Raw genomic sequence first — 20,665 nt, forward strand, 5'->3', positions numbered from 1 at the left:
AGAGTGGCTACAAGGGTAGATTTGGGAGAGGGGGTTGAGATAGGGTTGTGGGGATCTAAAGGAAGCAGAAGAGGCAGTTCCTTACTGAGGCTCAAGGCTGGGAGGGACAAAGCTGGGAATGGCATGCATCACTGGGAGTTCTCATTTAAGGACCTGTGGCACTAGATTAACAATGGCAATGGGAACTGTCAGGATTGCTATTGCTAAGCGATGCAGTCACATGATGTTGTGCTTTACGATCACATCACTTACAGATAGAAATTCCTGTCCCATTCACCATTGTGTTGACTGTTCAGTCAGAGACCATTCAAAGTTACAACAGCGCTGAATGTATGGTGGTTATGACTATCTCGGAGTTCCAGCTGTCCCAGCAACTCCAAAGTCAAGTGATTTGCACTTATTACTGCTTACCAAATCCCTCCAATCATTATTTGCCCCCTTTCCTGCCAGCTTCCCCAGAAAATCAATGGGGAAGCCAGCAGGAAAGGTCATGTTGTTTGGTTAAGTTACCCCATCTAACTCCTCCTCCATGCTTGTGCCATGCTGGCTATTCTCTTACCCTCCATGCCTCATGCTGCGCCTCCACACACCATCTCTGACCCGCACAATGCCTTTCGTACTCCCCATTGCACTCTTGCACATGCTCTCCTGCCTGTGCATCATCTCTTGTATACCCCTTTCCACTCTCATGATCCTCATCACACTGCACCTATTGCACACCTTCCCTGGCGTTCCTTTGCATCTATCCAATCCCCTCACTTCTTCACCTACCTGTCAACAGCCACTTACCTGCATGTGGGCCTGAGATCTGCAACTTCCTACTCATTTCCACCCTGACTTTGGTTGTGGGAAGCTGCCTTGCCTAACAACCAGATAACTCCAATTAACAACGGCAACATGGACTGTGAGGATTGTATTGCTAAGTGATGAGGTCACACATTAGAACCGCATCAATTAGTGTCTGAAATTCCAGGGCCAATTGTCATTATAAGTCAAGGACTGCAATATTTATGAAAAATACTATTTTATTTATCTAGTTTAGCTGGAAAGTTCTAAGCCATGTTCATATAAATTCATTGAATATTTTTACTGTTTGCAAGACTCTCTGAATAGAGAAATGACACTGAGAAATACACTGAGAAATGACCAATAAAATAACTGTTTAAAAAAACCCCAAATCTTTCTACAAATTCTATAAACTGTTTATAAACTTATGGAACATTTAATACTAGATTAGAAATTTCTTGGGACAGAGGCCAGGCAATTCTTTACTGTTATCCTATATCATGTCCCATAGGATTATACAGCTAGCTATTCTATTTAAAAACAACTAAACCACTTTGAGAAAAGATTCATTTGTGGGGAAAGAAGAATGAAATAAAATTGTTTTTAAAATCCATTTAAATTTTGGGGCAATTGAAATTCTTACCTCCTTGGATCAGAAATTCCATAACTTACAGGTTTACCAATCATAAGTTGGCCTGTGACCAGCATCTCTGAGGCAGATCTCAATGAGTAGGAAGATACACTTTTATCCTGTAAGTGGTCCTTCAGGTTGAATATTAATAAATGGAAACTATGAGCATGACTAGTACAGTACTATAGAGATTGCTACAAAAATATTTTGTAATAAGGAATAAAATTTGAATTGCTGTAGGCACCCACACAGACATGTTCTTCCATTTCCACTATCGGTAAACATTAGTTAATCTTTAATTCTACCTTAAATAATGTAAGTGTTTCTGGGATAGTCAGAAGGAAGGATTTGCATGTCTTGTCAGCTAGCTTCAAATCAAGATCATCCAGCATTACATTAAACCATTATATTGTTATGGAAATGAAGTGAACTATAATTTTACTTTACTTTTATTCATATTTATATACCGCCCCCTCTCCCAAAAGGGACATATTTATACACTGCCCCCTTTAGCAGTCAGAGTGATAAGGAAAAGATTTTTTTTAAACTTAGCTTGTCTTTTTCCTAAAGCAAACTTAAATAATCATGGTTTTCAAGGTGTTTTCAATCATGCGTTACAAAGTTGGTTTAGTTCAACAAACCTGACACTTTTCAGCCTATTTGTTTGGCTGGCTGTCCTTCTGCATCTCCTGCCCGATGGTAGGAGAGTAAAGAAGTGCTCACCAGGGTGTGAATCATCCCTGAGGATTTTCCTCACTCTGTTAAGGCAGCGGGTCCTGGCGATTTCGTCCATTGGTGTCAGGTGGCAGCTGTGGCCAAGAAGAAGGCCTTTGCATGGGCATTATTTGGTATGCCAGTTGTGCCTTTTCTTGCATAAGTCACTCAGGCTTTAGTCACCCCACAGCTGAACTTCTGCTGTGCAGGCTACATGAGGCTACCCTTAAAGATCTCACAGAATGCTCAGCTGTTTCAAAATGGAGAAGCATGGTGATAGGCATGCTTTGGTATTCGCACATGATAAATCTGCTCCATAAGCTGCACTGGTTATCAGTCTGCTTCTGGATGTGGTTTAAAGTGCTGGTTATGAACTACAAAGCCATTTCAATAATATTTGATTCTTTTTTTTTTTTTTGTAGTGTATATGTTATTTCATGTTTTAATTGTGGTTTTGTTTTTTCTTAATTTTGTAAGCTTGCTCAGAGTCTGCTGGAATGGGTAGCCACATCATCATCATCAACAACAACAATAATAACCAACCATAAAAATAATAATTGATAGATGGATAAAAATGCCAAATCCAGTCTAGACATCTGATTGACTGTTCAACCAATCACAACTACTATTATTACTGTACTAAGGCTACTATTCTGATCTGTCTAGAGTCAGGCAGTATTTAAATTGAATTAAAACTTGTTTTATATATATATTTAAAAAACCTTGACATAACTTTTGTTTTACCAAATAAAACAAAATGGTGTTTTATTTCATGCTGCTGACCCATCCTTGCAAATTTTTCTGTTTTCCTCCAGAAGTAAAATCCTACCTCATTTAGTTCAATATTATATACATTAACGTTCTGTTAAAACATGCTGATGTATATGGTAGTATTGAAATTATGACATTGCTTTACAAGAACTGAAAGTGTGCTGTAATTGCTGCCTTGCTTCTGCCATTTCGTCTTTAGAAAAATGTGTGGGAATTTAAAGGTCTTAATTTGCTCGGTATGACTGTTATTAATTTTCCATTTATGGATATACTTGGAAAGAGGTCTTAATTTTTCTTCATCGCAGTCAGTATCCTAGGCTTACTTATTGCCTCAAAGACTGGCTTGTGTTAAGGAAAAGATACATGTAGAATAAAAAAATTGGCTATTCTAATGCTTAGAAGGAACACACAAAATGGAAACACAAATTGAAGCACACTCCCATAGTTCCTGCAACATCAAATTAAGTACCGTTAGTAATAATTGGATAAACAATTGTCCAATATTTTTCATTTACGGATATTGTTTGCAGGCAATCATTTTTACACGAATCAACGGCCAGGATACAACTGAAGACTCATTTCTTAGACCAGGGCTATCAAACTCACGGCCCACGTGATCACCACAACCAGGCCCGGTTTAGCAAAGGGGGGAAAAGTCGCGATATATCACATAACGACGACCCGGTCTTTGGCACCCCCGTCTTAGACTAATGATGCCCGCCTTCTAGGCATGTAAGGTTATTGGCTGTCCTGTTTCAAAACAAATTTTGAGGAAGTAGAAGTTTAAAAATTAATTGATTAACTGTAACTCTATTTTAATATGCATATGTTTCTGTGTGTGTGTGGGTGTGTGAGAGAGAGAGAGAGAGAGAGTATACATACACACATAGATAGTTTTATCAGCAAGCACGAGATGCAAAACAGAAGAATATAATCCAAATGTGTGCAAAAAAGGAAAAAAAGGACTGAATGTCAAATAAAGTTAACATTTAAACATCATACAGAATCTGCCCTATCTGGATGCTGAAAGGGGAGAAAAACCTGATAAATTCTCCTCCCCTCTTCATAACAGCTCTGTAAATAGCTATAAGCTTCCCTATCCCTATTTAACAAGAATGCTATATTAAATGAACAGATATTCCAGGTGAGGGGCTTTCTAGCTGAGGCTTGTGGGTTCTATCCCATTCAATTCAAGTGTCCATGAGCTTCCTTTTTGTTTCTTAATGTTCTCTGCCAAGATAGCATATTGCTATGTGCAGCCTCAGTGTAACTGTTCATTTGAATCAATGATACTGAAGCACACAGGGCTGTTTGTTTTGGCAAATGGTCTTTTTATACAGCAACTGCACAGAGCACTTTCAGTCTCGCAGATGTAGGGAACGAAGTAACCGGTCTGGGACACAGTCCGAGCAGTACCTAGCACTGGGCAAGGCGTTGCTCACCGGCCATGCAGCCATGTTTATGTGGTGCTGCTGTACCTGTGTGTGCTGTGCAAAGCATGTCTGTGAGCCAGTCCAGGTGAGATCATCCCAGGAAACCTTGTGGCAACTGATGGGGCTGTGGCTATGACTTCATTGATAAGCGATCTTTTAGGAAATTTATTTCCTCCTGGCTCTTATGTTGCCTTGGCTTTTTGACTATCCTGTAATTGTTTTAACACTGGCAGTTAAGTTGTTTCAGCGTATAGAACTTCTTGCCTGAATTTGCATCTCAGTCATGAATGGCATTTCCCTTCGAAAGATAAGCGTGTGAAAGAGATGCTTTCGATCCGCAAACCTTTTTTTGCTTGCTTTGCTTCCCCCCCCCCCAGCTGTGCAATGTGCATTTTATAGAGAATATAAACAATACTGCCAAATCATTGATACCGGACAGAGAAACAAGTATGGGCATATTACTCTGATCGTATTATATCCCATTTTGTTTTGTAATTAAAGTACTTATCTTTTGGGGTTTTTTATGAACTGCTACTCCAGCATGAAAAGAAATATAAGGGCTAACAAGTTTTCTGTTCATCTATACCTCTGAAAATAAAAACACAATTTGTTTTGTAGAATACGTTCTGGAGAAGCATCCTTATGTCAGCATACATTTGTTATTCAACATACAGATGAAAATAGATTAAAAAGTTTACACTTGTACTGATTTATTTCCCATTCTGGAATATAAAATATGCATGCATAAGCTATTATGCTAGCTCCATGCTAATACCATAAAAAATCTGGCCCCATTTGCAGACAAATATATTGTTTATTGAATGAATGTTTTCCTAAGAAATGCCACTGTTGTTACTAATGTACTGTGTGCAGTAGCCCTCTTTTACCATAAATCAAAGCGGTTGCTTAGAATAAATAATGCACAATAAAAAAAATCACTGTAAAATATTCTAGTGGAAAGTTTCAAGTGATATTAATCCCAGTTAATGGGATCTTCTGTTTGGAATGGGAAGATACCTTGCACTTCTTAAAATCTGAAAAAGTTTTGATGAATATTTTAAAAAAATAATGAAAATTTTAATAAAAATTTTCAAAGTGGTTTCCAATATAATTAAGGTGAATGTATATTTTGTGGGCCAAAGTACAATGTCTCCCCCATTCCCTAGTAGCCCCACCTCTCTAAAGATGCCAAGAATGTTCAAAATATCTTTAGTATAATTATAAAAGAGCTGAAGATAAAGATAAAGGCAGATATTATTGCGCCCCTTAAAAACTTGCATAAACAGTAGTGTTTCCAAATGGTGCCTGAAAACTGAGGTAAACTATGAGCCTAGTAAAATAATACATACTTACCATGCATGTATGTTGCAATTTATTTACATAATTGTACCTTGCTATTTTTCTCCCCATATCATAAAGCTGTCTGTGCTACATTGAACACAGTTGATCCCAATAAATTTTGTATTGCCATTTAACCAATGTAAATTTGGATGCCAATTTATATGAAATAATATAGGAACAAATTATTATTATTTAACATACAAGTTTCTTGGTTATAGCCAGCACCTGATTCACTCCTTAGCATTGTTTTGATGTGCCGTGACAACAATAGTTTACTGATGATGTAGGGGAGGACTGTAATGGCCTGTGGAAATGACCTTAGTGGAATGAGAACCACAGACTAGACAAGAGTCAGATAAAGGGCAGCTAAGCTTGCCGAAGCAATGGGAGTGTGGTAAATGATTCAGAGGCGACTCTTGCTAGTTTCTTGGACTGTAAAGGTGAGCAGGGAGAGAGATACTTTCAGACTCGCAAGATTCTGTTAATTTAACAGAATTAAAGCTACATCTAGTACTTCTGGATGTGCTTCCTGTGTTGGCTATCGTGCAATCTTACCATAAGTATAACGTTAGAAGTCACTTTTGTGCCAGAAGATAGAAGTAGTAAATTATTTGGATAATAAGTATAAATGGTATTAATGCAAAGATACCTTGTACCAAATTAAGATAATCATAAGGTAGTTAATTATCTTATATGATATAGGTGACTGAATAGGTGTCAGTATGAACAATCCATATAGAATAGATGAATCGCTTTCTCAGTGCATCCCCTGAATTGAGCCACTTCTGTGGTTCATACATGGGTGCTATATGTCTTCATATTTTTTTAAGAAAGCATACAGAACAGTGGTGAATTGCTGAAACTTATATCTAAATTGGTTCCTAATTCCTTCTAATGAATCTGTTAATAAACCTTACTTAATAATTTTGTAGGTTTGATTGTTCTCTGGGTTTTCAGACAGACAGACAGACATATGTTGATCGATTATAGATTTACATCTTAATGTATGGAGAATTATTACAAGAGAAGAAAATATACCTTTGGGGGGTTGGTTTTTAAAAATACTTGTAATTAAATTAATTAATTTGACAATATAAAAATACATTATGACACACAAACCTATATAGAAAAGGAAAGCATCACAAAACCAAACATTCCCTTAAGCTTGAAGCAGTTTATATTGCAGTAGTATAGTCCATTTTTTTATCTTAAAACAACAACAAATATTTAGTAGCTCAGAGTTGCTCCATTGCCACAAAAAAAAAGATGCTCATATTAGAATCAAATAGGCAGGTCTTTTACCAGCCATGTTTTCCCAAAAAGAATCTTCACTGAACTTAAAACTAAATCATATTTAGATAAGAAAATTTAAATAGGTTTTCATTTCCTAGACCACTTCAGATCTCTACTCAAGGCAATGGATTTTATGATTCCATGCTTAATCCCTGGAAATTCCAGATATAAACATCCTATACATTTTGAAGTCTTCAATTTCAAGGAAAACATTAATATGAATTTAATAGCAGTAATTGTTTGAGGGGTTCTGTACAGTGTGGCTACTGCAAATGAAATTAAGAAGTTTGTGTAATTGAAAGATAGAGCCCTAAAAAGTTAAAGCAGTCAGAAAACTCAGTATGCAACTCTTTGCATCTCCCATTGTTTGTTAACTTGTATAAATGCATGCCCCATTATTTCAACATATATTTCAATATTTCTTAGCACAAAATTTTGATGTAGAGTGGAAGCTCAGTGAAAGCTTATAGATAGGCTTTTCCACGATATGCTCTGATAATCTTCTCTTTTCAAATCATTTCTAAAGGATTTTCACATAATGGTTCATATTATATTTAGATAAGTAGGTATTTAGGTAAACTAAAGTGGTTTTCTTTTATACTCCAGCAAAATTAAAAGGGCAGAGAAAAAGTTCTAAACGAAAACCATACTTTTTACACCACTATTGGAGGAAAACAAGTCCACAAAATGATATTGGTGGTGCAAGCTACCAACTGTATGAAACAATTGTGCTATTGAATGTGGGTAAAAAGCCTATTTCTTTTTCCCTACAGCCAAATCTCCCTCCACGCCTCAAAACAGCTGATTTATAAGAGCCAGTCTGGGACATAAATAATTTGTAAAATAATCACTTGTGACTCAGCAATAAAACAAGAATTCCCTCCATTGTGCTCGATTAATTCCTGGTGATTCTATCCATGTTGTGTAGAGAAGTGTTTTGTCACCACTTTGTCCAGCGTATGGTGATAATTGCTTGTTATGTTTCAGTGAAGGATAGAAGTGGAAGTACCAGATAGGAGTTTTAGGCAAAAGTATATATAAAAAAAAATGAAAAAAAAATCCACTGGCTGGCATGAACAAATTCAGAAGGTATAGAGAAAAGTGTTTGTTCTATTTGGAAACCCAACTACAAAAGAGAATGGTTAATCACCCAGAAAATGTTGGTTTTTTTCAGATAATTGATTTAGACATACTACTTACACTCAAAACACATATACACAAAGGGCAAATAAAGAAACGCAACTCTAATAGCATTATTATTTGCTTTGTGATAAAATATTAGGAAATAAATGAAGGATAGAAGAATGATGAGAAGCTCTAAGTAAAGGATTGAATTTATTGAAAGATACAATGTAAAAATAAGCTGTCAAGATTTAGTTAAGCAATAACATTTTGTTTATCATTTTGTAAAGGTTATGAGACTTGGGGGAAATACCATTTCCTGCATGATGTAGCTGTCAAAATTTGTACCCATACCCACTACCCCTTTCCTTAAAATTTTGTAAAACCAATAAAAAACTTTAAAAAAAAAAGAATGATGAGAAGCTCTGAATATGGAACAAACCATTATTTGATAGAATTGTGTGGGTCTTGAAAAAAATGGAACATGAAATAAAAGGAAAGAAGTGAAAGAAACCAGAATGAAACTACAGGAACTTCAGGAAGAGAAAATACTAATTTTCAGGGGTGGAGGGGGTGGGAAAAGCAATAGATGTCTGAGTAATATCACAGCAAAATGATTGGTAAGAGTAAGATGATATGAAAGGTGCTTGGAACACAGTGAAAAAAAGTTATACAATGTTATAGGAGTGTGTGTCACCATGGTTGTGGAAAGAATGAAAAAGGATGCTTGGTTAAATGATAAATGAAAGAAGCAGCAGATGTGGAAAACGAGTTGTAGAGAATCTGGTACTGAAAATGAGTTGAGAAAAATGTATAAGGTGTGTATATAGAGAGAAAGAATTGCAAAAGATGATGTGGGAGGAAGGAAGTAGATTGATTTTGAAGGAAATAAACAGTTACTTTGAAAATGTGTGATGAGGGCTAAAAGAAGCCTCCAACATAATGAATGGACTTAATAGTAAACAAACTAAAATGAGGGTACTCTGCAGGGAATAATTTAAAGATTTGTTTTGGAAATTACAGTCATATATTGAAACATGGAATTGAAACTAGTACCATAACCAAGAAAAGAAATGATGAAGAGGAAGGTGTAATATCTTGTTGAAAAATTACAAAGTTGCAGATATTGATAAGTACAACTGAAGAAGTGTTAAAATATGGGTGTGGTTTTCTTTAGGAGTTGATGCATTATGGGATGGGATATTTAAGTGTGTACAGCAACGGTCCTTAACCTTGGCGGCTTGGCTGGGGGGAAGGGGAACTGGGTCACACAAGCTCAGTTATATAAAAAGAAATATCTAATATTGATATATCATCTTCTTATGACCTTAAAGCAGTGCTTCTCAATTATTTTCTGTCATGCCCCCCCTAGGAAGAAGAAAACATTTCGCGCCCCCCCCCCCCGCGCGACTGTAAATAGTCTAATTTGTCTATAAAATTGTTATAAGTACACCTCTGCATAACATAGCACACCGGTCTTTCCTCGACTCCCACCGTAGTCACATGCTTTCTTTCCTCTTTCCCTCTTACTTGTCTATCCTTCCTTCCACCCTCCCTTCCTCCTTCCCTTCCTTCCTGCCTCCCTTCCAGTTCCCTCCTTCCTCTTTCCCCCTGCCTGCCTGCCTTCTTTCCTCTTTCCCTATCCTCCTATCCTTCCTTTCTCCCTCCCTCCTTCCCTGCCTCCCTTCCAGTTCCATTCTTGCCTCCTTCCTTCTGCCTCCTTCCTGCCTGCTTGCCTTCTTTCCTCTTTCCCTCTTGCTTGTCTATCCTTACTCCCTCCTCCCTTTCTTCCCTCCCTCCCTGCCAGCAGCTCCTCCAGCATCCCAGCTGGAAGCAGCAGCACAACAGTCGCCGTTACCAGGGGCGAAGGGGTGGGGGTGGCAAGATCGGGCGACCGCCGCCCCTTTGTCCCTTCCCCAACAGCGGCTGTTGCGCTTCCGCTTCCAGACGGAATGTTGGCGGTGGAGCTGCTGGCGGGGAAGCGAGCTACCTGCATAAAGACGCCGCCGAGGGCATGGCAGAATATATCCCGGCTTGAAGTGGCAGCGCTGGGGACTGCTCAGAGACTCATCAGAGCCGCGGGCTGGAGCTGTGCAAAAAGTCTGCTTGGGCTGGGGGGGGGAGGGAGGGAAGCCTGGGACAGCCATGCTTCCCTCCCTCCCACCCCCGCCCGAGCAGGCTTCTTGCACAGATCCAGCCCGCCGCTCTGATGAGTCTCTGAGCAGTCCCCAGCGCTGCCACTTCAAGCCGGGATATATTATGCCTCGCCCACGCCGCCGCCGTTGCACCCAGATGGAAAGGGAGCCTTCGCGCCCCCCTTTACGGAGCCTCGCGCCCCCCCAGGGGGGCGCGCCCCACTATTTGAGAACCGCTGCCTTAAAGTAATAAGAGTATTAATTCAGGAATAACTTCTTGATCAACCAGTCTTAAGAACATAAAAAATATACTTAGGTTTTTAAGATAGCTTCATCTGGAGGGGAATATAAATGCTAATTTTCAGTTTGAGTAAAGGCAACTCCAAAGCAATTTAGGTATTTTTATTTGCGATTTGGTTTTTTATTGTATTCCTCCTGCCCTCTTTTCTGAAGATGAGCATACCCTGTGTTCATATCTATTGCAATTAGCATCCATCAATATCTTTCTGTGTTTGTGAATTATTTACAAAAATATTTTATTTAGATTTATACTCTTCCTTTAAAATACATTAATGGAGTGACTCGAGTAAAATATTTAAAACACCATGCAATGGCTGATACATTACAGTAAGCTAAAAACAACTACTCTGTAAAAGCAGGATCGAAATAAAATACATACACAAATTTAAAGGCTTGGGAAGCATTTTTTTTAAATATATGAGACTTGCATTGGAAAGATGCCAGAGTGGACCTTCAAAATGCAGGGCAAAGTCAACGTTTTTGCCCCCCCATAATTTGAACAATTGTATTTTGTAGGAAAACCACACACTATGTCAAAATGATTCTTTGCCACTAATTAATAGTGTCATTTATCACATATGTTTTACTACTACACAGCAAAGGGGTATCTGGTTTTTAAGTAATATTACTGATAAATATCCATTTTAAAATTAGAATAGTCTTAATTATTAAACTCTCTTTAAAAATGTTCTTTGTAACAGAAAAATAAAGTGCCATTTCATTCAATTATAGTACCCAAAAGAAGTGTTAAAATGTTGAGATAATAATAAAAGCCATTTCTATGTCATTGAATAATAACCGTAATAATTGATTACAGGTAGTCCTTGCTGTACCCTAATTTGGACTAGTAAATTGCTGCTGAAGTCAGGATCAGTCACATGATCCTGACTATGCTTTCCAGCTGGAAAGAGGCAAACTGCTCAGTTGCACACCTGTAGCTTTTGTCTGCCTCCTAACCACCACCACCCTTTGGAATGCTCAAGTGCCTGTTTACTGTCTTGTAAGCATTAAAACAATATGACTGGGCTGGCACCTAAGGGTGGGAGTGCTGTGCAAACAATATACTCTCTTGAAATCCCTTTCTGTCTAACCTTCCAATCTGCAAGGAGGTGGGAGGGGGGAGCAAGTGATTTCAGTATGCAATGTCTCTTTCACCTAACCTTGCTCCTGAAAAAAAAGAGATTTCAAGAGAGTAAGCTGTTTACTCTTTGGCACATTGAGAGCAATGCAATCATGCCAGTAGGCAAAGGGGAAATTGCCTACAGAATTTACTTATTTTCCCCCTACCCCCATACAGTAGAATGATTGGGGAAATAATTCAAGACAATATTGCATGCTTCCAGCCCCAGACTGCCAGCCCAGTCGTATTGCTTTTGTGTGTAGACGAGCAAACAGCTTACTCTCCTGAAATCCCTTTGTCTCCAATTTTTCTGCTCTGCCTAAGTGGTGGGTGTGGGAGGAAAAATCACAGGTCAAGCACAGGATAATATGTACTGCCTGCAGTGGTGATGATGTTACTGAGGGACGTTGTGAAGATCCTAAATAAGATATAAAGATTATTTTTCAGTCTCCCTCCTCCCTTCCCCCCTCCCTCCCTCCCTTCCTCCCCCCCCTCTCTCTCACGCACACACACGCGCGCGTGCACACACACACCTTCAAATCACATCCCTCATACAGGTATAAACAGCTGGGACCATTGCATTTGTTGAAGAAGCTACATATCATTTTTCAACTCATTGGATAAATTCAGGTTTGTATAAGTCAGTTTACATAAACCCTGCATCCTGCCATACTTATAAATGCAAAAACCATTTCATGCATGACTGTTACTCCTTAGCCCATGTACAATTCACAAAATGTTCAGCCCAAGGCAGATTAGGACATGTTCCTTCCATGTGCAGAATGATGTTTACCTATTGATTGGATTAGTATCAGATTGAGCTTTTGAGTGTGCACTTCATTTCTTCGTATCTTTATTGTTTTTACAAATAACTAAAACTAACATATCCAACATACCTTTCTCCTCCTATTTTCCCCACAACAACGATTCTGTGAGGAGGGTTGAGCTGAAAGAGATTGATTGACCTAAAGTCATTTAGCTGGCTTTCATGGCTAAGGTGGGACTTGAAACTCACAGTCAATAAACAAAATAAGTTTGCTTATTCCATTGATATCAGTTTCTTTGGAAAGCGTACTCCACTGTAGAAGATATGCACTAACATAATAAACTCCTTTAAAACATTCTAGGTAGTTGTTGTAATAGTTACAATTTCACTAAAATATATTTAATATGAACTATACAAATCTGACTAGTTTGACTATGTATCATTCTGTTCTTTTCAAGGTAAGTGCTATATAAAAGAATGCAGAAAAGGAGTGAAAAATATCAAACCAAAGAATAAAGGCATCAAATGAGAAAAAGGAATTTGAGACATAACTAAAATTAGTTTATATCACCACTATTCCCTCTTTTTCCAGATATTCATTTGGCAATTAGATCCTCATTCATTCATTATTGCTAACAAAACCATGTGAATGTTCTTCTGTATATTGATCAGCTATTTTTGTAATCCATCCACATTCATTCAACAACAATTCTTTCATTACCTTATCTCATTTTACCATACATGTTTCTTAAGCTTCCCATTTCCATTCTACCAGCTTACTTTATATTTCTCCTGACAGTCCCAATTCTCAGTTCGAGGAGGGAGGGAGGGAGAATATTTTTAAGATCAGCTTTCAACTAAAATTAATTCCTTGCAAAGGGCTGTGTATTCGTCATTACAATTCTATCAGCCCTTGAATGTTTTTAAATTTCTCCATCTTTGGTCCCATTTTTAATAATCATATATTTGTATACAGTCTCATGTACTTACTCTAGTGTTTCATAGTTAATATATAACTAGCAATTGTACACTTCATTCTTCCTTTCAAACATGGGTGCCTTGATCTTTGATCGATTAATAATGTTCAAATACAAATAGTCTGTCTAAGCTGTGAGTTTAGAAGCCATCGAGGCACAATGGTTAGAATGCAGTATTGCAGGATAACTCTGCACACAGCCACAAGTTCAATCCTGACCGGTTCAAGGTTGACTCCGCCTTCCATCCTTCTGAGATCGGTAAAATGAGGGTCCAGGTTATTGGGGGCAATATGCCGGCATTGTAAACCGTTCAGAGAGTACTGTGAAGCACTGTGGCACAATATCTAAGTGCTATTGCTATTGGTAACATTTGCTGGAAATTATTCAGATTCTTAGCCAACAACACAGCATCATATGTACACATAAGTACATACATGCTTATCATTTGTTTGTTTGTTTAATTTTTATGCTGCCCATCTCACTGATATAGCGACTCTGAGCGACTTATAATAAAAAGGTAAAAAAAGATCATATAAAGCTATTACAATTAAGAGAATTAAATAGAAAACTTAAAAACTAGAGGATGGATAGCATCTTCCCCATCAGCCACCTACAACATAGCATACCTCTATTAAGTCCCCAGGCCAGCTAGCAAAGCCAGGTTTGCATTCACATGTTACCACAAGCATCCCTTATACAAGTATTTCTAGAACACTTACTTCAACTGATTACTGCCATAAAATATAAGATTATAACATAACAACAAGAACCCACTGTTACTGCATCCTACTGTATATTCTACTTTCATTCTACTTTAAAAAAAAACTTATTTCTTTTGTCTCTTTTCCCCACCAAAAACCTCAAGCATTGCTTTAGTTAAAGTCCCATCAATGAATTCATGTTCTTCAAAATGTTAAGTAGTAACAACAGATCTGAAATTAAAGCTAGTTCATCGTTCTATTGGATTCCTCCAGATACTTTATTTGAAAGGATAGTTATCAGATTTTTTTTTGAAAGTGCAAAAAATGTGACATTTCACTGACTTACATGATATGGTAATGTGATCATTTGGTATCTTTTGGAGATATTATGTTAATGTATATAAGCAGATTTGCAGGAAAATCTTTAAATGTTAAAAGATGTAGATGTAATGTTGAACTACATACCAAAGCTTTGAAATTTGACTATTTATCAGGAATTATTGTGGTATTAAGTCCAAGAGTAACTAAAAGAATAATATTGAGAAATTGGAAGTGTGGTATTATTACAGATGTTAAGGAATAGTTGTTGAAAATGTGCAATCTGTTTTGAAAAAGGTAAAATCTTCAATTAATCAAACGATACAGCAATATGTGTTTATTATACAATGCAGACATTTTGTGATATTTTACAATATTTTGGACTTTTCATATAACAAAATACAGAATAATAGAGTTGGGAGGGACCTTGAAGCTCTTCTACTCCAGCCCACTGCTCAAGCAGGAGATTTGGAAAAATGGTTGTCCTATCACTTTTTAAAACCTCCAATTATGATGCACCCACAACTTCTGGAGGCAAGCCATTCCTCACTTTCAGTTCTCACTTTCAGAAAATTTCTTCATAGTTCTAGGTTGGATCTCTTTTTGATAAATTTCCATTTATTACTTCTCATCTTGCCTTCAGGGGTGCTTTGGAGAATAGGTCAACCCTCTCTTTGTGATAGACTCTCAAATATTGAAAGATTGCTATCGTGTTATCCCTAGTCCTTCTCTTTGTTAGACTAGAGATGCCCAGTTCCTGCAGCCAATCATCATATGTTTTGCCCTCCAGTCCACTAATCATATTTGTTACTCTTCTCTGCCTACTTTCTAGAGTCTCAATTCTCAACGTCTTATTTGCATTGTGCTGACCAAAACTGGACACAATATTCCAAGTGTAGTCTTACCAAGGCATAATGAAGTGGTACTAAAGCTTCATGTGATTTTGATTCTATACCTCTGTTGATGCAGCATAGCGTTGACTATTATTTACTCAATCAACCACCTCCATTGCGGTCTCCCCCATTGGGGCTTCAAGCCATCTGGCAGAGTCACATCTTATGAAAAGATAGGAGAGTTGGTGCCAGCTTCACATCAGTAGGGAAGATGTTCCAGAGGGCATGAGCAACTGCAGGAAAGACCGTCCTCCTGGACCCTGCCAACCAGAATAATTGGGCTGACGGGACCCACAGCATGTCTTCTCTAGGCATCTAGGCCCCCACAGTCTCCAGGCACAGCATCCTGTGGATCACCAAGAGTGGAAATATAGGGTTGGGTGTCATCAATATACAATATATACCAACCCGTGGTGACAGATGATCTGACCTGGCAGTTTCATATAGATGTTGAAAAGGAATGTAAAAACACCAAGCCCTGCAGTACACCTGTTGAGCTATGTACCACCTATTGGTTTGTCTTCCTAAGTGAAAATCCTTACTTTTCTCACCATGAATTGTGTTTTGTTGGATAGGCTCAGTCTTCAAGTCTGTCAGGATTCTCCTGGATCCTGAGCCTGCTTCTAAAAGGTTGGATATTCCCCCAGCTTGGTGGTGTCTGCATATTTGATGAGTTCCACCTCTAGCTTGTTATCTAACTCATTCATGAAGATGTTGAAAAGTACTAGCCTAAGATAAATGCTTGTATTATATAAGACAAATATTATAGTAATGTATTCATTATAAACCATTGGCTATTAATAAGTATAAAATATAACATAGGAATCTCTTTTTCATATTAGTTTCTATTTTTAGTCTGTTTGAGGCTGTCTCTTCGGGGGTTTTTTCAGTTTAAATATTGTTTTGTGAATTGTATTTGTATAAAATAAGTAAATAATCTCTCTCATGTGCGCGCGCACACACACACAGATTACTAAAAGAAATAACCTAGTTTTTTTATAAAGTTTTTTATTTATAAAAAGTTATTTAATAGGGTATGTGCACATATTTTCCTATAGAGATCATCCCCTTTGAAATGATACATAGCACCTGCAATAGTTATACCTCTATGGAAGTTAATGTTTATTTAAAAATTGTTGCCCATTCTCGATTCAATATATTCACTCAATTCTGACATGAGTATGTTCAGTCTCATTGTTAACAATTTAGCTAAATATCACCTGGCCAATTAATAGGGTACAGCCTTTTGGAATAATTGTACAGCCTAGGGTTACTAGCAGGTAGCACTTTTTCTAAAAGTGGCATAGCATCTGTCTCTAATTACACTAGTTGCAACTTCTAAAAACCTTGACCCTCTTCATCTACAATTGTAGCCTCCAGAGAAAAGTGTTCTCTTGAGATGGTTCTTAAGAATGAACCAGGAAATTCAGCTGACTTTGTGGCATATGTACTGACGGAGTCGCAATTTGGAAGTTGGGCAGTCATATAAGTGGATGAAATAAACAAGCACAACTGAATTGGGGTGGCTTGAGATGGGTTTAGCCATATCAGGACTCTTTATCTTTTGCCAGGGAGTTCTTTCAAACCTCCAGAACTTTCAGTCCTATGGAATAAAGAGATCTGGCAGCTTAAAACCATATTTTACTGTTGTCTTCCATTCTTCCAGCCCAGGCAAGTGATCCCCATGCTGGGAGATAGCAGGTGAAAAGGGATAACCAGTTATTTATCCACCAGTTGTAGTCCCATGGATCACCTGTGGCAGGGTTAGAAATGGAGGGCCTCTGAAAGAGCCAGCCCTCCCAGACCAAGCCTAACAGGTGAAGAAGGATAGCCAGCTTTTCCCCTCCAGGTTGCCAATCAGGAAACTGGTAGTTAGGAAAGAGCTAGTCTTCCCTCTCCCCCTTACCGCTAACTGTCCTTGTGTTGGTAACCTATTTATTATTCCCCTTGTCAACTTGAATACCATTTGACCAATATTGGGATGGATCATTTGGTAACAGGGTAAAGGTAGCTGTCTCTCATCCCTCAATGCCTGTCAGCTGAACTAGTCCCTTTTGCAAAGCTTTAGAAATCCTTCATAAATCTTTCACATGAGTAGCATCCTGTCATTGTTTCTTAGAACAGGGGTGGATAGATTCCAGTGTTTCCATTATATCAGTCTTTTGTAGATTTTATATGTTCTTCCTGGGATCTTTCTGTCCAACTAAAATGGCATGATTATGTTTTCCCTCAAACTATCATTTTCTCTATGTGTGCGTGCATTTTCTCTTTCTTCCCCTCTTTAAATCATTTCTATTTCAATCATTATCTTAAAACAGCCCTATTACCTCAGTTTCTGCCTTATCCCATGTGCAGCCTTGTTGAAGGCATAGTGTAATGAATTTTTCCCTATTTAAAGTCAATTCATTGTTACTACTGGAGCACATGACCAGAAGTTGTAACCCAGGGGTGTCCAAACTTGGGAACTTTAAGACTTGTGGACTTCAACTCCCAGAATTCCCCAGCCAGGCTGGCTGGGGAATTCTGGGAGTTGAAGTCCACAAGTCTTAAAGTTCCCAAGTTTGGACACCCCTGTTGTAACCTCACAAGCATTCAGACTTGTATGGTTACTCACAGCTTAATTTGTCCAGTCTCTTAATTTCTGGCATATAAACAGACACACAGGTACATACATGTTTGTTTCAGCTAGTAAGTAGGAGGTTGTGATTCCTGTTCTGAAAACAAATTACTGCTATAGTTCTTGAAACTTCTGAACAATTACGTATGAAAAGAAATGAGTAAGAAATTAGTATTTCTCCTCAACAGACTCTTCTTTTTGTTTAAAAAGGCTGTTCTGGATCATTCTTTCCATTAGGACCTGGATGGGCCTTTTGCCTTTAAAAACGGTTAACGTTTATATGGACACTCCACATTAGTGAACTTTTACAGCTTTCATTTTATTTGGGCAGCTTTTTTTTAAGGAAGAAAGAGGAAGAGAGCTTTTATCTCCATAAAGGGCTGGCTTGTAATGAAGTCATGTTGCTATTTTTCATATGCCGGTGAACAAGTTCCCTGTTTGGGGAGGAGCTGCAGAGTAATTAAATGATTCACCAGTTTCTGTAGTGAGCTGCCTTTCTTGAAACTTAGTTTTATAACTTTCCGGCATCACAGGTGAATGAGCTTTCAGGAAAGCAGTTGTAGGCATGTGGGTCTTTTGTTCAAGTCATGCATTGGGAACAAGTCTTGCGCCTCAGGAAAGCCAAGGTAGGCTAGAATAGTAAGAATGGTTTATTTGCTAGAAAATAGACGGGTAGATTACATTTTATTGACATGTACGAATTCTGAAGACATTTATTGGTTAAGAACATCTGTAAGATGAGATGATTAAAACCACTTTTCTGTGACTATTTCCAATGCAGACTTTAAAGTTTGTGTATGTACCTTTACTTTGGAAAACATATATAAATTGTGTGGCAATTTTATTCTTGCTATAAACTGAAAGATTTTAACTCTGTAAGCTAACTAGAATTGCCTAGAAATTATATATACTCTGTGAAACTGATTCTTGGTATCTTCCAAATGTTTGGAACCAATTCATATCGCAGCAGGTGTAGCAAATGGCAAAAGATTTTAGATGTTGTAGTATATAACATTTGGAAGATGATACACTGCCTATCTCTGCTTTACACTGTTGCTTGAATTCTCCTTTCAGTTTTTACCATTTCCACAGGAATCCTAGCTGAAGTTACTTGTTTCTAAACAAGCTTTTGTTGATTTGTGGCTCCTAATTATCTGTATGATCACAATAGGGCACATAGCAGGCAATCATAATTGTATATTTATAAGGGACTGTGACATATCTGGTTTGGGTTTAATTGATAGACCTAATTGTTTTGAAATTTAAGTTTACTCTATTCACTCTCTATTCACAAAACAAAAATGTATGACCGAGTACTACATAACGTCTATCCACATTTCTTTATCATTTTCTTTATGGATGCTAACAGTCCTATTTAAATTTACTGACTTTTTCACTCAGCTTGGTTTGCATTTTTTATGACATTGCCATTATCAAATCAGACTTTCATGTTCATTTTTTTAATTCTTTTTCCAGATCGAACGATTAGATGTAAGTAGCCTAGCACAAACAACTAACGCAGTGGCATCAAGCACAGACTGCAGTTTTAATGCAGATTCTGTTGATGGAACACCAGATCCACAACGCACAAAAGTGGCCATCACTCATCTGCAGCAGAAAATACTGAAACTCACAGAGCAAATCAAAATAGAGCAAACCGCCCGGGATGACAATGTAGCCGAATACCTGAAATTAGCCAATAACGCTGACAAGCAGCAGAGCGCCCGGATTAAGCAGGTGTTTGAGAAGAAGAACCAGAAATCATCCCAGACAATCCTCCAGCTGCAGAAGAAGCTAGAGCACTATCATCGGAAACTGCGAGAGATTGAACAGAATGGTATTCATCGACAGCCCAAAGATGTCTTGAGGGACATGCACCAGGGGCTAAAGGATGTAGGAGCAAAAGTCACTGGCTTCAGTGAAGGAGTAGTAGATAGCGTTAAAGGTGGACTTTCCAGCTTTTCCCAGGCAACTCATTCAGCAGCTGGAGCTGTTGCTTCTAAACCTCGGGAAATTGCCTCACTCCTTAGAAACAAGTTTGGAAGTGCCGACAATATTGCTAATCTGAAGGATGCTTTGGAAGAAAGTCAAGAAGATGGGACTGGAGGAAAGACTTTAGGCGTTCATAACTTTCAGTCAAGCCCAAAATATGGCAGTGAGGAGGATTGTTCCAGTGCTACATCAGGCTCAGTGGGGGCCAATAGCACCGCAGGGGTCCAGTTGGGAGCACCAAGCTCCAAATCAAACACTCTGGATATGCAAAGCTCAGGGTTTGATGCAATACTGCATGAGATTCAAGAGCTCAGAGAGGTTCAAGTACGCTTGGAGGAATCCTTTGAAGATCTCAAGGTTCACTACCAGCGAGATTATTCCTTGATAATGCAGGCTCTACAGGAAGAAAGATACCGGTGAGCACTTGGCAGTCCAGTCTTTCATTGATACTACTAATATTAAGGCACATTCATAATTGTTTGGATGCCAGCACTCATTTATTATTGATAACCTTGGGGGCAGCAAATTTAACAATTAGTTTGATTTATATGAATATATTTATTTCTGGCTTAAATATTTAAGTTTCCTCCTTTCCAAATCAACAAGCCTGTGTTTTCTTCTTCTCATAACTTTTCAGTTCTGTGAATGTCTACGCTGATTTTTAATGTGGAGGTGGCTCTGGATTATAGTTTCAAAATAGTTCCATAAACCTAATCTTGTTGGATGAGGAATGTTTAAACACTGCCCTTTTGATT

General features: G+C 38.1%; 1 protein-coding gene across 7 annotated transcripts in view; it reads left to right on the forward strand.

The window, feature by feature from the left end:
• The window catches only part of TMCC1 (transmembrane and coiled-coil domain family 1), a 103,303-nt gene that overhangs the window by 67,713 nt on the left and 14,925 nt on the right, over positions 1–20,665 (forward strand). For 6 of the 7 annotated variants that reach the window (XM_081937792.1, XM_081937794.1, XM_081937798.1 and 3 more), the window contains one exon: positions 19,395–20,326. In XM_081937792.1, coding sequence (XP_081793918.1) covers positions 19,395–20,326 — 932 coding nt within the window. Of the gene's footprint in view, positions 1–18,437; positions 18,545–19,394; positions 20,327–20,665 lie in introns of those variants that run through there. The other variant, XM_081937797.1, reaches the window with a different exon arrangement.

Source organism: Natrix helvetica, assembly GCF_964273705.1.
Source record: "Natrix helvetica genome assembly, chromosome: 1".
Taxonomy (NCBI): domain Eukaryota; kingdom Metazoa; phylum Chordata; class Lepidosauria; order Squamata; family Natricidae; genus Natrix; species Natrix helvetica.